Genomic DNA, 20,600 nt, shown 5'->3' on the forward strand with positions numbered 1-20,600 from the left:
TAGCTGATAGAATTGCCATCAATAGGCTGGGACCAACACAACAGTTACCCACAAGATATTTCCTTTAGGGTATTAATACTTCAGTGTTTTTATTATCAGAATTTAAAAACTTAATTTGCGGGTGCCTGGGTGGCTCAGTCATTAAGCGTCTGCTTTTGGCTCAGGTCATGATCCCAGGGTCCTGGGATCGAGCCCCGCATCAGGCTCCTTGCTCAGTGGGAAGCCTGCTTCTCCCTCTCCCACTCCCCTGCTTGTGTTCCCTCTCTCGCTGTGTCTCTCTCTCTCTGTCAAATAAATAAATAAAATCTTTAAAAAATAATAATAGTAAAAAATAACTTAATTTGCTATTAAATATTTCATTTATACTGTACTTATCAAGCAAATCCACACACTATAAATGCCATAACATGGACCAGAAATGGAATGTGAGTGAAGTAATGTTCAGGGCCATGGCAAACTTGAGAATATATGATCAAGTCTAAAAGGGACAGCTGTTACTCCATTACAGGCAGATTATGTTGCCAGACCACTTGAATATTTTTTAAAAAGCACAAAATCTACATTTTTCATGTGAAATTGCCAGATACTTCCTAGACTGACAATAAAGAAGTCAATCAAATACCATTTGCATGCCATGTTGCCTCTGGATCCTCACCTGCTTGTGGGCTTTGCAAGCCTTAAGTATCCTAAGTGCTTTTTCTTCAGATAATGTTGATAAACTAACAAGATACTTGTCTTTAAGAATGGTAAGAAATGCTACAATGCTAAGAATGAATGTCTGATTTCTAGTTTCTCAAGAATAACTGCAACAACTATAGATCGGTCCTACAAGAATTAGAAAGATAAGAAGGGCACAGCACCTACTCTAAGGAAACATTGATGTAGTTACAGATGGGCAAGTAATAACTCCACAATAAAGCAAATTAGGAATATGCCAGAAGGGAAAAGAAAACTTTACTGTCAGGGTGGAAAGATACATCACTATGACAAGTGACAGTTTTGAGAATGTAAGAAAAAAAAAAAGAATTAAAAAATTATTTGATATACTCACAAAAGAAAGGAAATCAAAAGAAGAAATTCAAACTAAACTAAATATTTAGAATAAATAAAATTAAATCTTTGAAATGAATTAGAAACCTGATATGCCGGGGGGCACCTGGGTGGCTCAGTCGTTAAGCGTCTGCCTTCAGCTCAGGTCAGGATCCCAGGGTCCTGGGATCGAGCCCCACATCGGGCTCTCTGCTCAGCGGGAAGCCTGCTTCTCCCTCTCCCACTCCCCCTGCTTGTGTTCCCTCTCTCTCTGTGTCTCTCTCTGTCAAGTAAATAAAATCTTTAAAAAAAAAAAAAGAAACCTGATATGCCTATGTATTTTAGAAAGAAAAAAAGAAAGTCACAGAGAACACACCAAGGCCATATCCTTCATACTGTTGTCGCTCACGCTCCATTGTCTGCTTGATGACTGTCTCCCGGGAATAGTGCCGCCTTCCCTGCCTGTCTCTGATGCTGTTATGTAATTCAATCTGCTCTAGTTCACTGCTGAATCGATTTAAATACCTGAGAAATAAGAAAGCAATATGAGTTACAAGTCTTACATTTGGCTTACATTACCCCATTTAAAACAAACCCTAGCCTTCGCCTATCCTTAAAATTTTTATACTCTTCTGAGTTCCTCGTGTCCTCAGACTTCAGACGGTCCCTGGATAACCCAACCATGTCCAAAATTTCAGCAATCAGATCACTGCCTGCTATTCAAGTATCTGCTAAACTCCAGGATCCTCGTATTCAACCACCTCCTGGACATCTCCATTTGGATGTCCCATGGAGGCTTAACACCTCAAAAGTGAACTTGTGCTCACCTCTGTCCCCTCCCATCCCCCACCAAACCTGTTCCATCTCTTTGGCTCTCTATCTTAGGAAATAGTACAACCATCCACCCACTTGCTTATGTGAATAATGTACACGTCCTCCTTGACTCCACTTTCTCCCTTTAATGCCATATCTAAGTTTTCACTAAAGATTGAGACTTTCTACCTTCTTAATATTTCTGGAATCTTTATTTCTCTTCACCATACTGCTACTAACCATGCAGAGGCCAACATCATCATCTCTTGCCTAGATTGTTTCATCAGCCTCTCAACAGTGTCCTGGCCAAAGCCATGTGCCCTCAGGCCATCATCATCATTCTCACGACTGTGACATTTCTAAGGTTTAAATATGATCATCTCAGGTGCCTGTTGTAAAAAACTTCTTGTGGCTCCCAATGTCCTTTGAAAAGGTCCAAACTCTTACAGTGATACCTGAGGTCTTCTGTGAGCTTACCTGTCACAATGCCCTTCTTGAACCTATTATTTTGATTATATTTAATGTTTGGTAGATCACTAAATCTGTCACTTATACCTCTGATACTGTTATCTCTGCCTAAAAGCTCTTCAATTAACTTTACCTCAGTCTGCTAACCCTTACGCTTCAAAAGTCAGTTTAGATGATATTTCCATAGGAAGCCTTTCCTGATCCAAGAAACTGGGTTAAGTAACAAGCTGAGGCTCAGAAACCTTACAAACCTACTAGAGTGGCTAAACCAGGGTGTGAATCTAAAGCCTTTTGGTAACAAAGCCCATTTATTCCTCTATAAATCCAGAACAGAACTCTGTCTCTGGAAGAACCAGGTTGCAGAATTCCCTTTTCTGACACTTTGCTCACAACATACCCAGTGTTTACCTTTCAATTAATTCACAAGCATCTCTCTTTGAATATCCTACTTTTTGGGGATCAAGATGACTTTGAAACCACTGCAGTTTTTCACCTATAACAACAAGTACAAAGTACAAAGATAGGTTAACACCATAAATCATCACTTAAGCAATGAGTATTCATCATAATTTTCAACATCAATGTGTTTAAAATACTATCAAAATTTATTTCAATGTTAAATATAAAGGCTTGCGTGGGCTCAAAGCTAATTAAACCAGTCTGTCAGAAATCAAATTGTCACATTTTAATTTGGGGAAGAGACAGAGATGCCTTTCAGTATGTAATTCTTTTTTTTTTTTTTTTTTTTTTTTTAAAGATTTTATTTATTTATTTGACAGAGAAAGACACAGTGAGAGAGGGAACACAAGCAGGGGGGAGTGGGAGAAGGAGAAGCAGGCTCCCTGCCAAGCAGGGAGCCCGATGTGGGACTCGATCCAGGGACTCCAGGATCATGACCTGAGCCAAAGGCAGTCGCTTAACCAACTGAGCCACCCAGGCGCCCTCAGTATGTAATTCTTATCCGATAAGGATGCATTAAAAAAAAAAAAAAGAATACATTAACAGAACATGAAGTTCTAAGTATTTAAAAAGCAAAAGACAGAACACTTGTCTAAAATAATAAAATGAAAACTTGATTAATGGCGAAGATGGTTGTTGCTGAACATTTAATAAGCAGCAGGCTCTATGTCAAGAGCTTTACAATCCTATGAGGATTAGTACATTATTATCCCTATTCACACATGAGAAAGGTTAAGTGGCCTGTCCAGGGCCTCAAATTAGTAAATACATTAACCATGCAAGATCTGCCAGATACTATGCAAAGAGTAAATCTGACCATCAGGGTCTCTTGCAGTTAGATTTCTCAATATTACAGATCAAAAAATGGCCATACCTCAGATATGGATGACCTACTTAGAAATACTATTCTATTATCTGAGAAAGCATTAGAGATCGGTGTTCAAGTAAAGCCTAAGATTAAAACAGAACAACAAACAAACAAATAAATAAAGCCTAAGAGTCATTTTTTTTTTTTAAGATTTTATTTATTTATTTGAGAAAGAGCGAAGAGAGAGAGAGAACGCACCAAGGGAGAGGGAGAAGCAGACTCCTCACTGAGCAGAGAGCCTGACATGGAGCTCCATCCCAGGACCCTAAGATAAGGACCTGAGCCAAAGGCAGACGCTTAACCAACTGAGCCACCCAGGCACCCCTAAGAGTCACTATTTTGAAGTCAGACTTATAAGTAAAAATTTACTAACAATAAATCCGCCCCCCCCCCAAAAAAAAAAACTGTGACACTGAGATACAGACTGACGATGCATGTATCCACATCACTAAATATAAACTGCTGTTTCCAAAATACTTAGACCATAATCCTTCCTAATTCTAATGAGTTAGGGAGCTAGAATTAAACTTCAGAGATAGATAGACAATGTAGGTAGGTAGGTAGGTAAATATAAACTAAATAGTTTCTGAAAAACTGAGCTAGATATTATTAACACTATCTAAGAGCTAATGATTGATTTTACTTTGTTTTGTTTTAATTAAGTCTAGTAAAGAAAATTCCCTAGAAGAATCAAAAGAAAAATAGGCACAGAGCAGAACTTCACTATGGGTTAGCCAGAGCGTCAAATGAGTAAATCTACTTACCAATAAGGTTGAGACGCAATGCCTTTTCATTCTTCAATCTTGGGAAAAAAGGTACATAATGTGTTAGAAAATTTCCAAAACAAATTTTAAAAATCTGTCAAAAACAAAAAAAACTGCCCACAGAACCTTAATTCAAGGATCATTCTTTTATACATATGAAATTAATTTTGTTAGTGCAGAAACATTGAACACCATGCTTTTCTTTTAAATCACTGGAACAAAATGTTACTAGAAACATTTCTTTAGGTCTTCAGTGACTAATGACTAAAGGACACCTATAGAACAAATCAGTTTTGAAAACACAAAAAAAGTCTGATTGGATTATGAATGTTCAGGTGGGTAATACTTGTGCACAAGAATAATGAATACCTTCTAGAAGACAGAGTGCGGCCACCAAGACCAAAATGCCCTAGTGTCACCTTTTAAACTTCAACAAGAACAGAACAGAATGTTTATTTTTCATAATTTGAAAAGAATTATAATAAAGAAAAAGAACTCATTTATTCTCAGGAAACAGTCTAGGTAATACATGATTTCTATTGTTGGTATTCTAAATATTAATTCAGAAAACACCTTTGGACAGCTAGTTTTTGCCACACTTTATGCTACTCACTAGAGATACAGCAATGAACAAAAAAAATCTACTGTCCCTGACTAACAAAGCAGACCAGATTCATCCTCCCACTTTAAACAACTAGAAAACTGGAGAAATAAAATGAAGCCTTTTTAATAAAAAATTTCAGGCACAGGGACACCTGGGTGGCTCAGCTGGTTAAGCCTCTGCCTTTGGCTCAGGTCATGATCTCAGGGTCCTGGGATCAAGTCCCGCATCGGGCTCCCTGCTCAGGAGGGAGCCTGCTTCTCCCTCTGCCTACCACTTCCGCCTGCTTGTGCTCTCTCTCTCTCTCTCTCTATAAATAAATAAATAAAATCTTTTAAAAAAAAAAATTTCAGGCACAGAATGGGGGAAGATATTCACAATACAAATAACTAACAGAGGATTTGCATTCAGAATGTACAAACACTTCCTACTACTTAAGAAGAAAACCTAATACCAAAAAGGGCAAAAGATTTTACCAGATTTTTCATCATATCAAAGACACAGAAATGACCAATAAGCACATAAAAAGATACTTAAACATCATTAGTTATCAAGATGTACAAAATTAAATCAAACTAAGATACTATTATACAACTACCAGAATGGCTAAAAAGTTTTTTAAAACCTGGTAATACAGCAAGCTTGAGAGGATATGGAGAGAATATAACTCTTATACACTGGTGGTGAAAATATAAAATGATACTATCACTTTGGATAAAGCACTTTCTTACATACTTAAACGTGACACCTATCATATGACCAGCAATTTTTATAAACTTAATTCCATATAAACTCAATTTTCTTATATACTTTGATATACAATCACCATATGACCCAGCAATTCCAGTTCTAGGAACTGAAAGAAAAATGAAAGCATATGTCCAAACAAATACTGTAAGTGAATGTTCATGGCAGCTGTATTCATAATAGCAGAGGCAGGCAAATTTTTTCTTAAATGGCCAGAGAGTAATGTGGTCAGTCTCTGTCACAACTACTCATTTCTGCCACTGTGGCCTGAAAGCAGCCACAGATAATACAAAAGGAATGGGCATAGCTAGCTGCTTTCCAATAAAACTTTTTAACAAAAACAGGGGGCTGGACCCTTACCTTGCAGACCCCAATAATCGCCCAGTATTATAAATAATCCAAATGAACACACCACAGGTAAATGAATAAACAGTACATATCCATACAATGGAATACCATTCTGTAATAAGAAAGACAACTAATATATGAAATAACAGGTAAATTTCATAAACATTATGCTAAGTGAAAGAAGCTGGCACAAAAAATTACATATAATAATTTCATTTAAATGAAACATTAGGAAAGACAAATTTCATGTATCAAAATAAAAAGCAAATCAGGGGTTGCCTGAAGCTAGGGGTGGTGGTGAGGAATGACCGAGAAGATGCACAAGGGAATCCTCTGGAAGGATGAAAATGGCACTACACACTAATCGTGGTGGTTAGACCAATGTATTGTCAAAAACCCAAATCTGTACACTGAAAATATGGCCATTTTACTGAATGCTGTTTATACCCCAAAGTTTATTTTAAAAAATAGAGAATACTCATAACAAGGTAGAAAAAATTCATTCCTTTCAATTAAGTCTAGAGGAAAGAATCTAGTTAGAAGTCAGGTTGCAATAATTCTGAATGAACTCAATGGGGCCTGAACTAGAATTGTTATCAGTTGGGATACAGAAAAGTAGAGAGATTTGAGATTAATTCTCCAAAGTAGTTGTTTCCTAGATTTTTCCCATTGTGCTTAGTTTCTCTCTGTTAATTTTCCATACTTTCTTTTGGTATCTAGAGTTCTTTGTTGTATACCCTGCAGGACATACTGTATGTATGATAATACATACCAACAAAACATTGCTATGCTGAGAAATCATAAAATAAAGCTAAAATAACACACGGGGTGCCTGGATGGCTCAGACGGTTGAGCATCTGACTCTTGATTTTGGTTCAGGTCATGATATCAGGGTCCTGGGATAGAGCCCCTCAACGGGCTCCACGCTTAGCAGGGAGTCGCTTCCCCTATCCTCCTCCCTCTGCTCCTCCCCCTGCTTGTGCACACACGTGTGCTCTCTCTCTCTCTCTAAAATAAATAAATCTTTAAAAAAAAAAAGCCATTTGCTCTCTGTAAATTCTGCATCCCTTGAAATGTCCTAGTCTTCAAAACATACTAATTTCTTTTAATAAGAACAGAAGCAATATTCCATATAGTCCCAAATCAGAGCATTCAAATACTGAAGAAAAACACGCTTGAGCTCTTATTCTGTTGCTATTCACTCCTGCAGTATCTTTAAGTAATCAGAGTCTATCAGTAAGAGTCAACTTGATTAACCTAGCAGGTCTGGTTTTGTATCCTTGACCACTAGTCAAAGGCACTACAACATAACAGATATCCTCCCTGATCTCCCCACCTACCTATGTTTCTCCCTAAAAAGGAACCTTAGAAAGTGGTACAAAGAATCCTCAGTTCTATGAAAAGTATAGAAACTAGATACTCTAAGCTGCCTGGCTACATCTGTTCCTTGGAAAACCATGTATCTTTGGTAGGCAGATAGTTCACAAAAGGTGACAGTATCTAAAATGGTCCCCACTGATTCTTGTGTCTTGATAATCATGGCCTTGTGATCCTTGCGTGTGGCTGGCTAGACCTAGAGACTTCTAACAAATAAAATAGCACAATAGTGATGGATGTCATTCTGAAATTAAGTTTCAAAGACTGTCTTCTGTCCTAGCCATCCTCTCTTGCTCTATCTCTGAGCCTTTGCCCTGTCGGAACCAAGCTACCATGTTGTGAGTAGCCTATGGAGAGGCTCATGTGGCAAGGAATTGATGCCTCCAGCCACCAGGCAGCCACGACTTGAGGTCTGCCAAAAGCCACATGAGTAAGCTCGGAAGCAAAACCTCTCCCTATCAAGTTCTGAGATGAATGAGGGCTGGTCAACATTTTACCTGTAGCTTTGTGAGAGACTCTGAGCCAGAAGCATTCAGTTAAGTGGCACTGCAATTCTTGACCAAAAATCTGTTTGTTTCAAACTGCTATGATGCCGTAGAATTTCTTATGCAGCAAAAGGTAATTAAAGCAGTATTTGATAACTGCTATTCATTATTAAGAAGCCACAGGCACCTGAAGTTCAAGTTAAGTACTGCTGGTACCTTTTCTACCATCTTGCTCACAGCTATCCCAGAAGTGTGAGTATCTTGTCACCAACCATCTCTCCAAAATATGGAACTCAACATTTCTGTATTGCTGGAAGTACTACTCTAGTGCAGGAAGATCAGCAGCATTTTAAGATGCTATTTGTGTTGGGCGCCTGGGTGGCTCAGTTGGTTAAGCGACTGCCTTCAGCTCAGGTCATGATCCTGGAGTCCCGGGATCGGGTCCCTCATCGGGCTCCCTGCTCAGCAGGGAGTCTGCCTCTCTCTCTGACCCTCCTCCCTCTCATGCTCTCTGTATCTCATTCTCTCTGTCTCAAATAAATAAATAAAATCTTAAAAAAAAAAAAAGATGGTATTTGTGTTTACGCCATTTAAATTAAATACGACTCATGGTCAATAATGCTGCTACTCAAAAAACTGACATCTATGACAGGCGTTAAGTAAGCCTGTTTCATAAAATACATTAGACACTACTAAAACTGTATATTTGTTTGCTTCTGGAGCCATAACAGTTACAATGATGACTTCTTCAAAATAAATGAGAAAAATCTGTTTAGAACACTGTCCAAGTAGAAAAAATTAAGTAATACCTTTCAATTCTGTACTATAAAAATGGAGCCTTGGCCAATAACGGGACCTCCTTAGAATAAGTTATTTAGGAATTACCATGTTGTTCAGTTTTATTCTTCCATAATTCCTTTATATTGTTGTTTCTGTAAATCAGTACATAAAATCCTGAAAATACCTGACAACATACAAAGATTCTAGGCTCATTGGCACAAGTACTTACAGTGAACCAAAGAATTTAGCCAAACTCTAAAGCAGTATTTCCTAAAATATTGCCATGTATACCACTAAGCTGATTTTTGAGTCTCATAGACACAGAATTAAATCATCTTTAAGCAAGCTACTTTTTCCCCCCATTTTCTTTTGATCCTCTCTAATTACATTAAGAAGAAAACTTAGTTTAATGCTTACTTAACAAGTCTTCCAACCTTTGCTAAATCTTTTCACCAAGGATAAAGCAAGCATGCCTCAGGCTCAGACCATCCATGAAAGGCAACAGTATTTACTTGTTTTTAATACAGACTAAATGTCTCCTTTAAAAAAAAAAAAAAAAAGGTATGTAAGGGAAATAGATTCTAAAAAAATATTAAGTAAATAATGCCATAGGTCAGTGGTTCTCATAGTGTGGTCCCTGAACAAGCAGCAATAGCATCAACGTTACCTGAAACTTGTTAGAAATGCAAAATTTTGACACTGCCCCAGATGTTCTGATGGAAAATTCTAGGGGAAAGAACAAACCATTTTAATACGCCCTACATGTATATCTCGTGTACACCTAAGTTTGTGAAATACTAGTAAAGACAGTAACAAAAAGTAATAACCATGTCAAAAGACATAGCAAAATTCATGAAAGTGATAAATAAATTAAAGTTTGAAAATTACTGTTTAAAGTGATACTACCATCCTAATAACCCTTATGAAAAAGGTCATTTTCTCTTCCAGAAAACTTCTAGCCAAATCATTGTGGAACAGCTAACTTTACTAAATATGCCTTTAGGTTTTGGGTAAGGAATTAATATATAACAATGAACATGCTGGTTTCTATCAGCTAGTATGGAAATATATCTACCATTTATTAAAATGGTAAGGCTATTTTAAAATAGCTAAAATGATGACTTTTGTCTTTATAACTTCATTTTAAGTAATTTTTTATTTGTCTCTACAGCACTTCCTGTGGACTCTCACAGGCCAAAGATGGAGGGGAGAATTGGCAAATTATAGTGTGGGCTGCTGACCAGAGAGGGGAGACTTAAGGGACAGGAAGCAGAAAAGAAGGGGCATTTTATATACACATTTTGTATTCCTAAGAAGAAAATTTTGCTATGAATTCTTCACATCAAGAGTAGAAACCAACTTCCAGAATGGCATAAGGACCTACGAAAATCCACTCTTCCATAAAAGCAGAGAATAGTAACAAAACTTGTCAAAATCAACTTTTTCAGAAGTATGAAAATTAAACAAAGGCTTGCAAGAATCTGAGGAACATTCTCAAGAAAAACCGGCCAATCTCAGTAAGAACAACAAACCTGTGGTGCTGTAATGTGCCTAATCCATCGTCCTCTCGTCAGCTCTGCAACAGTGTTGAAAACCAATGGACTAGCAACTCATGGTAGTTGTAAAAGCCATGTTCCTAACGGCCACCAGAGAGATCAAATTTGGAGTTCCCCAAAACCTCCATCCCCAGAGAACTGCTACCATTTGACCTGACAGGCAGCATGCTAAGAAGCTTGAAGTTACATTGTCTTTACATAATCTGACTCAGAGCTCTCTCTGTAGGAACAGCTATATCCCCAAGTTTTTCTTGAAAATAATCAGCAGCAATTATCTAACATAGCAGCTGCCTCGATGATATTACCAGCTGGGGGCTAACAAAAGGTAGACCAAAAAAATTTAAAGGAAAACTGGGGAATGGAAGGTCCACAGACGACTTGAAAGCTAGCCCGAACGTATTCCTGGGAATCTAGAATGCCATATGCACATGCAGGACTATGTTCATGCTAAGGAGAGACCTGAGCAGGTCCTAATCTCTCACCTCTGGCTAACCCTGAGGATCTATGCAAACAAGAAATGAAGTCTAAGTAAACTGCATCCTGGTGTGTCAAAGGCATGCCCAATAGATTCATAGAGCCCCTCAGCATAGGGTGAGAGACTTATTAGCTAAAGGCATTTAAAGAACTCTGTTCAAACATTAGCTGACCACCAACTGAGCAGAAACATCAATGGCCACACACAACAAACAGACTTTACAAAATCAGTCTAGGAAAGTCACAAAGCAAACAACAAGAGCAAACCTAATTGACTATAGAGGCTGGAGGTGTCTATTTAACAGAGTTGTCACACTGTATTATTGAAATTGTCCAATTTTCAACCAAAAATTATGAGACACACAACGAAAAAGGGAAAATATGGCCCATATTCCGGGATTAAAAATAGCATCCAATAGAAACTTCCTAAGGAAGCCCAGACAGTTGGACCTACTCAACAAGGACTTGAATTCACCTATAATAAACATACAAAGTACTAAAGAAAACTGTATCTAAAAAATTCAAGGAAATTATGAGAACGTTTCACCAATAAAGAGACAGAAATTACAATGATGAGCCAAGTACAAGTTCTAGAGTTGAAAGATATAATAATAAAAATGAAAAATTTACTAGAAAGATTCAATAGCAGTTTTGCTGGGAGAAAAAAGAATCCACAAACATAAGAGCAAGTTAGCTGAAAGTATCCAGTCTGAGCAACAAAAAGTGGAAAGGAAAGAAAAATGAAGAGTCTCAGAGACCAAAAAAATTTAAAGGAAAACTGGGGAATGGAAGGTCCACAGACGACTTGAAAGCTAGCCCGAACGTATTAGGCACTATGAAGAACACCAGCATATGTATAACGGGAGTCACAGGAGGAGAGGAAAGGACAGAAAAGATAGATATCTAGAAAAATAATGGCTAAAAACTCATTTTGATGAAAAACACTGAGCTACGCACACAAGAAGCGTAACAAACTCCATGTAGGATGAAATCCATGTAGGATAAACTCAGAAATCCCCACCTACTAGACATACAAGTCAAACTATTCAAAGACAAAGAACAACTTCAAAGTATCAAGAGAAAAGCAACTCACTGCATTCAATAAGATAAATAGCTGAATTCTCGTTAGAAACGATGCAGGCCTTGGGGCGCCTGGGTGGCTCAATCGTTAAGTGTCTGCCTTCGGCTCGGGTCATGATCCCAGGGTCCTGGGATCGAGCCCTGCATCGGGCTCCCTGCTCAGGGGGAAGCCTGCTTCTCCCTCTCCCATTCCCCCTGCCTATGTTCCCTCTCTCGCTGTCTCTCTTTCCATCAAATAAATAAATAAAATCTTTAAAAAAAAAAGAAACCATGCAGGCCACAGGGCTGAGGGATGACATATTTAAAGTGTTGAATAGAAAGACTGAACCAAGAATTTTATATGCAGGAATTCTATATTCTAAAGTTTCCTTCAAAAATAAAGGAGAAATTAAGACATTCTCAGATAATCAAAACTTAGAGAATCTCTCACTTTCAGACCTGCCTTATAAGAAATACTAAAGGGAGTTCTGAAATGAAGGGCTGAAATGAAAGGACAGTGAATAGCAATATGAATCCACATGAAGAAATAAGGGGCACCAGTAAAAAAAAGGTAATTACACAGGTAAATATACAAGACAGTAAAAATGCACTTTTGTGTGTATTCTCATAAGACAACTGCATAAAAACAATCATTGTAAAACTGTGTTTATGGGATTATAAAGATGTAATTTCTAGGCAATAATAGTACAAAGAAGGGAGAATGGAGCCACAACGGAGCAAATTTTTTATATACTATTGAAATTAACTTTGCATTAATCTGAAACAAGATTGTTTTAAGATTTAGTCGTAATTTTCAGAGCAACAACTAAGAAATAACAAAAAATATATAGTGATCTCCACTTTACTAAATGATTTCCAAATTACTAAATCAAATTACCAAATCAATTCTCAGCTCTCACATCAATCAAGAGCAAATTGATCACCACCTTCTCTTCGAAACACAATCTTCTTTTTCCTCTTTCTCAGTCTCGCTTGTTGGATCCTTTTTCCAACCTCTAAATGATGGAGGCCTCTGGGATCAATCCTTGGCCCCCTTCTCTTTTCTAGCTACATTTACTCATTAGATAATCTTATGTAGTCTCATCACTTACCGTCCCATCTAGAAGCTGATGACTCCCAAATTTGTGTTGCATCCCTAATCAATCTCCTGAACACCAGACCCAACATATCCAACTGCCCATTTTCTATCTCCTTCTAAATATCTAATAGACTAATGGTACTTTAACCTATATGTCCAATATATAACTACATAGCTCCTTCCCTCACATCTTTTAGCTCTCTGCTCCAATATGAACTTCTTCAGATAAGCTACACATGACTATTCTATGTAAAACAGAACCACTTTGTCACTCTCCATCCCATAATTCTTTTTCCTTTTTCTTCATTGTACTCATCACAACCTATTTAAGTGTATGTTTCTGCTTCAGGTAAGCTCTAGAAGAAATGAATCCTTGTTCACTGTTTTACCTTCAGGGCATTGAACATACTTAACATTTATTAGAGAGAAGGGAATATTGATGAAAGATAAATGTTAATGGGCTTTACACCAATGCATAATACAAATGATAAAAAGATACTTACTTTTCCTTTTTTTCTTGTTTGTGGGCCTCTCTTGTAATTTGAGCTGCTTTTCTACTATATGGATGGATGACTTTTTTTTCCCGTCCTACAAGTTTTCCCTTTAGGGCTTTAGGCTAAAATTAGGAAAATACATGACACACATAGTCAGATATGGAAGTGATTTCAGTTAAAAAATTTCCTTTAGAAATAAATTTAAAAAACAGTAATATAAGAAATACCATAAGCCAGAAACACTACTCTAGGAATTAGGAGATAAGCCAGACCCGTTAAATGATTGGAACAGCATTGGTTTCCATTGTCATAATAGAAATGATGTATTCAAAACTACTCTTCAGTGATATAAGAAAATAAAGAAAGGCACAGAAAAGGTCAATAAACTCAGCTCTTCAACTCTTACTATCTTCAAAGTAGGTAAGTGAATGCAGGTAGTGAGAAGACAGAGTTAAAAATTTGTGTTACAGTTAAAAAAGCTGGGGAAGTGGAAGGAACATAGGATGTTCACGGGAGCTTGACTGCAGAAGTTGCACATGGAACAGAGTTGGCACTGAATCAAGCAAAATCAAAGCTGGGTTCATAGAAAAACAGGAATAGAGGAAATAATACAAGCCATCTCAAAATTAGCACACCCAAAAAAGAACAAATTATTTTCCCATTCAAACCTTATGCCAGTTAACAAGGTCCCAATTCATTCGGCACACTGAACTAGACATTTAACTCTTTATTCCTACATAATTCTATATTTTATCATACCTGTTTTTATTTTGGAATTAGGTTTGACTTCCTATAAGAGAAGCCCAAAGTAATAATGGTGTAACCTGATAAAGTTTAGTTCTCTCATGTAAGAAGTAGGAGCTGGAGGCTCTGCTTCACAAAGTCCTCAGAGATCCAGGCTCCTTCCATCTACTATCCTGAGGCTATAACCTCCTGTATGTCTGTATAGCTCAAGATGACTTAATAACAGGGGCGCTGGGTGGCTCAGATGGTTGGGCGTCTGCCTTCGGCTCGGGTCGTGATCTCAGGGTCCTGGGATCGAGTCCCGCATCGGGCTTCCTACTCCTTGGGAGCCTGCTTCTCCCCCTGCCTCTCTCTCTCTCTCTCTGTCTCATGAATAAATGAATAAAATCTTTAAAAAAGAAAAAAAAGATGACTTAATAACAAGTCTAAACTTCAGCCAGAGAGAAGTAGAAAAGAAAATCAAAAAGCACACCCCTTTCCTTTAAGAGCAAGATATCAGGAAGCTGGAGTCTTCTGTTTACAACCCATTGATCAAAATTTAATCAGGGGGTTATGTAAAGGAGAGTAGTAAATATAATTGTTATTCTCAGAAAAAAATACATTGTTACAAAAGAAAAGATTCTAGTTGGGGACAACTGGCCGTCTCTAACATACCTAATCTCAAAAAGGTTCTTAGAACCTTCTCTTCAAAACTATTGTCATTGACTTAATTCAGCCTCATGATTTTTCATGATTAGGATGGCCTTTAGATTCTCACTGCTCATTCTTTCTTCATGGAAGTCGCAAAGCTTATTTTTCTACAACATTTATCTGGTAAAGTCCTTCTCCCCTGCTAATGAGCTCACAGTTACGTCCCAAATCCTTAACGTGGAAAACAATCTACCCCCAACCTACGTCTCCAGCATTATTTCTTACTCTTCAAAACATCCTTCATCCCGTTCTTACTGAACTTCTCCCCCATTTCCAGAACACACCATGCTGTTTCGTAACTTCTGAAAACTGCACTGGTTACCTCTGCCTGAAAAATCCTTTTCTCCTTCCTTGTCTTTTCATAAAATACAACTCAGAGTCACTTCCTCTGTAAAACTTTTGGCAGAATTAATTATAATGACCACCAATTCCTCATTCACACATGTATTCATTCCTTCAACTAATATTCACTGAAATACACCAACAAATATTTACTGCTCACTTCTTGATACACCTAGCCAAGATAACTGCCACTCTGAAACCCAGAATGGCACTGGAAGGTGGTTACAGGTATAGAAGAATAATGTGAAACCATTATACAACAGTACAGGCATGCTTTGTTTCACTGTGTGTCACAGATATTGTGGGGGTCTTGTTTTGTTTGTTTACAAACCCGGTTTGTGGCAACCCGGCATGAAGCAAGTCTATGGACACCACTTTCCCATCAGCATTTGCTTACTTCATGTCTCTATGTCACATTTCACTAATTCTTGCAATATTTCAAGCTTCATTATTATTACTATATTTATTATGGAGCTCTGTGATCAGTGATCTTTAATGTTACTCTTGTAATTGTTTTGGAGCCCCATGAACTGTGTCCATATAGGCAAACTTCATCAATAAATGCTGTGTGTGTCCCTACGATTCTCACTGACCAGCCATCTCCCATCTATCTCCCTCTCCTCAGGTCTATTTCCTGAGACAAAACAGTATACAAATTACACCAATTACTAACCCTACAGTTGCTTCTATGTGTTCAAGTGAAAGAAGTCGTACATCTCCCACTTTAAATCAAAACCTAGAGATGATTAAGCTTGGTGAGGATGGCATGTCCAAAGCTGAGATAGGCCAAAAAGTTAGGCCTCTCTCTTGTGCCAGTTAGCCAAGTTGTGAAGGCAAAGGAAAGTTCTTGAAGGAAATTTAAAGTGCTATTCCAGTGAACACAAGAATGATAAGAAAGCAAAACATCCTTAATGCTGATAAAGAGAAAGTTTTGAGTGGTCTGGATAGATCACACCAGCCACAACATTCCCTTGAGCCAAAGCCTAATCCAGAGAAAGGCCCACCTCTCTTCAATTCTATGAAGGCCAAAAGAGGTGAGGAAGCTGCAGAAAAAATTTGAAGCTAGCAGAGGTTGGTTCATGAGGTTTAAGGAAAGAGGCAGTCTCCAAAAGTGTAAAGTAAAACAGCAAGTGCTGATGTAGAAGCTGCAGCAAGTTATTCAGAAAAATCTAGCTAAGATAATGAAGGTGACTACACTAAACAAGATTTTCAGTGTATATAATATACCCTCCTACCAGAAGATGCCATCTAGGACTTTCAGAACTAGAAAGGAGAAGCCAATGCCTGGCTTCAAAACTTCAAAAGACAAACTCTCTTGTTAGGGGCTAATGCAGATGGTAACTTTAAGCTGAAACTAGTGTTCATTTACCATCCCCCAAATCCTACGGCCCTTAAGAATTATGGGAGATCTACTCTGCCTGTGCTCTATAAATGGAACCACAAAGTTTGGTTGATAGCACATGTTTATAACATGGGTTACTGAATATCTGAAGCCCAATGTTGAGACCTACTGCTAAGAAAAAAAGATTCATTTTAAAATATGACTGTTCATTGACAATGCACCTGGTCACCAAGAGCTCCAATGGAGACAAACAATGGGATTAATGTTGTTTTCATGCCTGCTAACACAACATCCATTTTGTAGCTCATGGATCAAGGAAATTTTGACATTTGAGTCTTATTTGAAAAAAAATTTCATTTTATAAGGCTATAGCTGCCATATACAGTGATTCCTCTAATGAATCTGGGCAAAGTAAATTCCTGAAAGCCTTCAGAAAAGGATTCACCATTCTAGATGCCATGAAGAACATTCATGATTCCTGGGAAGAGGCCAAAATATAAGAATGGGAGTTTAGAAGAAGTTGATTCCAACCTTCATAAATGACTTCAAGGGTTTCAAGACTTTACGAGGAAGGAAGTGCAGATGTGGTGGACATGGCAAGAGAATAGAATTGAAGTACAGCCTCAAAATATCACTGAATTTTGCTACAATCTCATTATAAAACTTGAATGGGTAAGGAGTTGCTTCTTACAGATGAACAAAGAAAGTGGTTTCTTGAGATGGAATCTACTTTTGATGAAGATGCTGTGAAGACTGTTGAAATGACAGCAAAGGATTCAAAATATTACATCAACATAGTTGATAAAGCAGTGGCAGGGTTTGGGATGACTGACTCCAATTCTGAAAGAAGTTCTACCGTGGGTAAAATGCTATCAAACAGCACTGCATGCTACAGAGAAACTGTTTGTGAAAGGAAGAGTCAATTGATGTGGCAAACCTCATTATTGTCTCATTTTAAGAAACTGTCACAGCCACCCCAACCTTCAGCAACTTCTACCCTCGTCAGCAGCCTGAGGCAAAAGCCCCAAGCAAAAAGAGTACAACTTGCAGAAAACTCAGATGGTTAGCATTTTTAGCAATAAACTATTTTTTATTAAGGTATTCACATTGTTTTTTAGATAGATGCTACTGCGCACTTAATAGTCTACAGTATAGTGTAAATAAAATTTCTCGATGCATTGGCAAACCAAAAAGTCATCTGACTTGCTTTATTGTGATATTCGCTTTACTGGGGAAGTCTGGAACTAAACCCACAATATCTCTAAGATATGTCTGTATGTGCATTTTTTTTGTGTTATTCTCTGCACATGTGGGGTGGGGGTGCAAGAAAGAAAGGTATGATAAGGATTTTTTGTACATGAAGTTTACCTAGCAAACATGAATCAATAAAAACATTTCAGAACCCATGGTAGGTTGCCTCTAAGATTCTCACAATAAATTCCACCTCTGGATATTCATGTCTAAGTATAATCTCCTCCCCTAGAGTGTGGACCTAGTGACTTACTTTTAATGAATAACATTTAGCAAATGGAGGAACTACCAATCCTGATATTAGGTTTTGTAAGGACTCTGGCTTCCATCTTGCCTATTGTCTTTTGCTCTCTCACTAGGCTAGCTCTGATGGAACCCAACTATCCTGCAATAAGCTGTCCCACGGAGAGGCCTATCTAACAAACAAATGAGACAGGCCGCCACCCTACAGCAGTGAAGAACTGAGGCCCTGAGTCCAGTCATCTACTAGGAGACAAATCCTACAAAAAACCATGTGAGTGAGCTGGGAAGTACATGCTTCCCAGTTGTGCCTGGAGATGAAACCACTGCCTCAGATTAAACCTTGATTGCAACCCTGTGAGAAATCTTGAAGCCGAGGATCCAGATAAGCCATGCCTCATTCCTGACTCATAGAAACGGAGATAATTAATGTTGTTTTAAGTCACTAAACTCTACTGAAAGAAGTTTAGAGTAACTGATATAAAAAACTGGAAAACCTCCAGTACCAAGCTGAGCTTAAACTCAAGAAAGGGCACAGCAGGGCCACTGGTGATGTACCAGAGAACTGAAAATGGCAGCAAATGTGCCAGTGAAATATCCTCCTACCATACAGCCTGATAAAGTGAAATTCTGATACTCAAGGAAAACTACATTCAAATGCCAACCAACGCCCAATCATATCTAATGTTTCAGTGTTCCACTCTTGAAACGGAAAAGCTATGAAAGAAAATTATCTTATAAAGGGTTGGAAATAACACAAGTACAGTGATAAGTGAAAAGAGTAAAATTATACATATACAAACGTGTCTGATCTAAGGCAAAAAAACCGTACAGATGTGAAAGACAAAAATGACAGGCATACAACAAAAAGAAGAAAAAGGAAAAAGAACAAAGAGAATAAAAGACCTTGTGGCCAGAGTATCATAACTTTTTACCAGACTGTAAACTTTTTTACATTGTTGTTTTTATTAAAAACTGGTTGAAAATGAATAGGAAACATTTTCCTATTCAAGAATTATTCTAATGAATATTAATAAATTTTAAAAAAAGCAAAAAGAAACAACAACCGTGTTGGAATACAACATAAGCGGTAACTATAAAGAAAAGCAAGGGAATTATAAATACAAAATTTAGATACTGTTTACCTGAGGGATCCTGAACGTTATAGATCCATGGAAGGAAACACAGAATCTTTCAGAAGTTTTATTTCTTAAACTGGATAATGGATAAACGAGAGTTCCTTACACTACTAATCTTTACACTTCACTATGTTATGTAAACACTCTTTTGCATCTAGTCATTTTTTAATAAAAACAGAATAGTTTGAGCGTCCTGGAGGGAACTGGGGGGGGGGGGGGCATGGAGGATTTGGGGAGCGAGCACATCACTGGAGGGCGGCGACAGGACACCAAGAAAGAAGAGATTGAGCCTAAGCAGTCTAAACCGGCAAGAGGTGGCACACCGGTATGGAGGCAACACTTTCCCAAGTTTTGCCGACCTTCCCCCCCACCATCCTCCCGCCCCCCACATACTAGTGAGTAGCAAGTAAATGTAAACGTGAGTCTTTTCCCGAGGGACAGGGCACTCTGTGAACACTTCAGAACCCAGAAGTTGAACTTTAAGGTCCAGACGCGGGGCCAGGCGGCCACCGCGGGACTGTCCTGTCCTGCACCCCCCCACCCCAGTGTACGGACCAGTAGAATCCTAAGTAGCCCCGGTCCCCTCTCCTAGTATCCCAAGACCGCCCCCTTCCCTCCAGTCTGCCCAAGGGGGGCCTTCCAGAGAGCCAAGCGGGTTCAGGGGAGCGGGAGGGGGCCCACCATGGTGACGTCCTCACGGCCCTGCAGGACCTCGGCAGCCCAGACGAGGGAAACACCAACAACCGCTTCAGCTCAGAGGAAAAGTCCAGCGTAAACACACGTGGTTGCCAGAGAAGACCGGGCCGACCCGACCGGAAAGGGAGGGGCAAGTACGTCTCTCTAAAACGTCCCCGGGAACCAAGACCATGTCTTTTTATCCCGTATTAGACTTTTCAGCCCCGGACCAGCCGGCAGCCTCCTGGCCGGCTTGCCAAAAACGGTGGGAGGGAGCCTGGGACGGGAGGGTGGACTTGGCCCAGCGCCCAGTGTGAGGCCTAGCCTTTGAGCTGGGCTTACCGATGCTAGACGCTCCTGGCTAGTGGTGTCCCAGGCCCGGGCGTTGATCTCCTGCCTCATCTGCTCTGGTGCACAGCCCCCAGCTGAACAGCATCTTCCGACGAGGCTGGAGGTTCTTGCCTCGCAGAGGCTGGCCCCCTCCCCGTTAGACTGTTAGGAGATGGCCCACGTCCTAGTATGGCAAAAGGCCCTCTGCTCACCTCCGTTACCTTGAGCAAGGCTTTCCCCTGAGTCTCAGTTTCTTCACCCATTAAGGGCCCTTCTACAGATCCAAGGCCCCTTCCAACCTAGTTTTTTTGTTTTCTTCTCGCAATGTGTAAGAGTCTGTGTTTTACCTGTATTTGTTAGGATTCCACAGACCGTATATGCGTTCAACAAATATGTGATTGTCTACTGTGTGCCAGGCTTTGGGGA

General features: G+C 38.9%; 1 protein-coding gene across 2 annotated transcripts in view; it reads right to left on the reverse strand.

Moving 5' to 3' along the window:
* Window positions 1-19,989, reverse strand: part of TMA16 (translation machinery associated 16 homolog) — a 32,609-nt gene extending 12,620 nt beyond the window's left edge. The window contains exons 1-5 of one of the 2 annotated variants that reach the window (XM_021698715.2): window positions 19,851-19,971; window positions 13,431-13,543; window positions 4,402-4,439; window positions 2,719-2,803; window positions 1,406-1,554 (exon numbers count right to left, since the gene is read on the reverse strand). In XM_021698715.2, coding sequence (XP_021554390.1) covers window positions 1,406-1,554; window positions 2,719-2,803; window positions 4,402-4,439; window positions 13,431-13,543; window positions 19,851-19,853 — 388 coding nt within the window. In that variant the 5' untranslated portion in view covers window positions 19,854-19,971. Of the gene's footprint in view, window positions 1-1,405; window positions 1,555-2,718; window positions 2,804-4,401; window positions 4,440-13,430; window positions 13,544-19,850 lie in introns of both variants that reach the window. The other variant, XR_006539592.1, reaches the window with a different exon arrangement.
* Window positions 19,990-20,600: the final 611 nt, after the last annotated feature.

Source organism: Neomonachus schauinslandi, chromosome 2 (assembly GCF_002201575.2).
Source record: "Neomonachus schauinslandi chromosome 2, ASM220157v2, whole genome shotgun sequence".
NCBI lineage: Eukaryota > Metazoa > Chordata > Mammalia > Carnivora > Phocidae > Neomonachus > Neomonachus schauinslandi.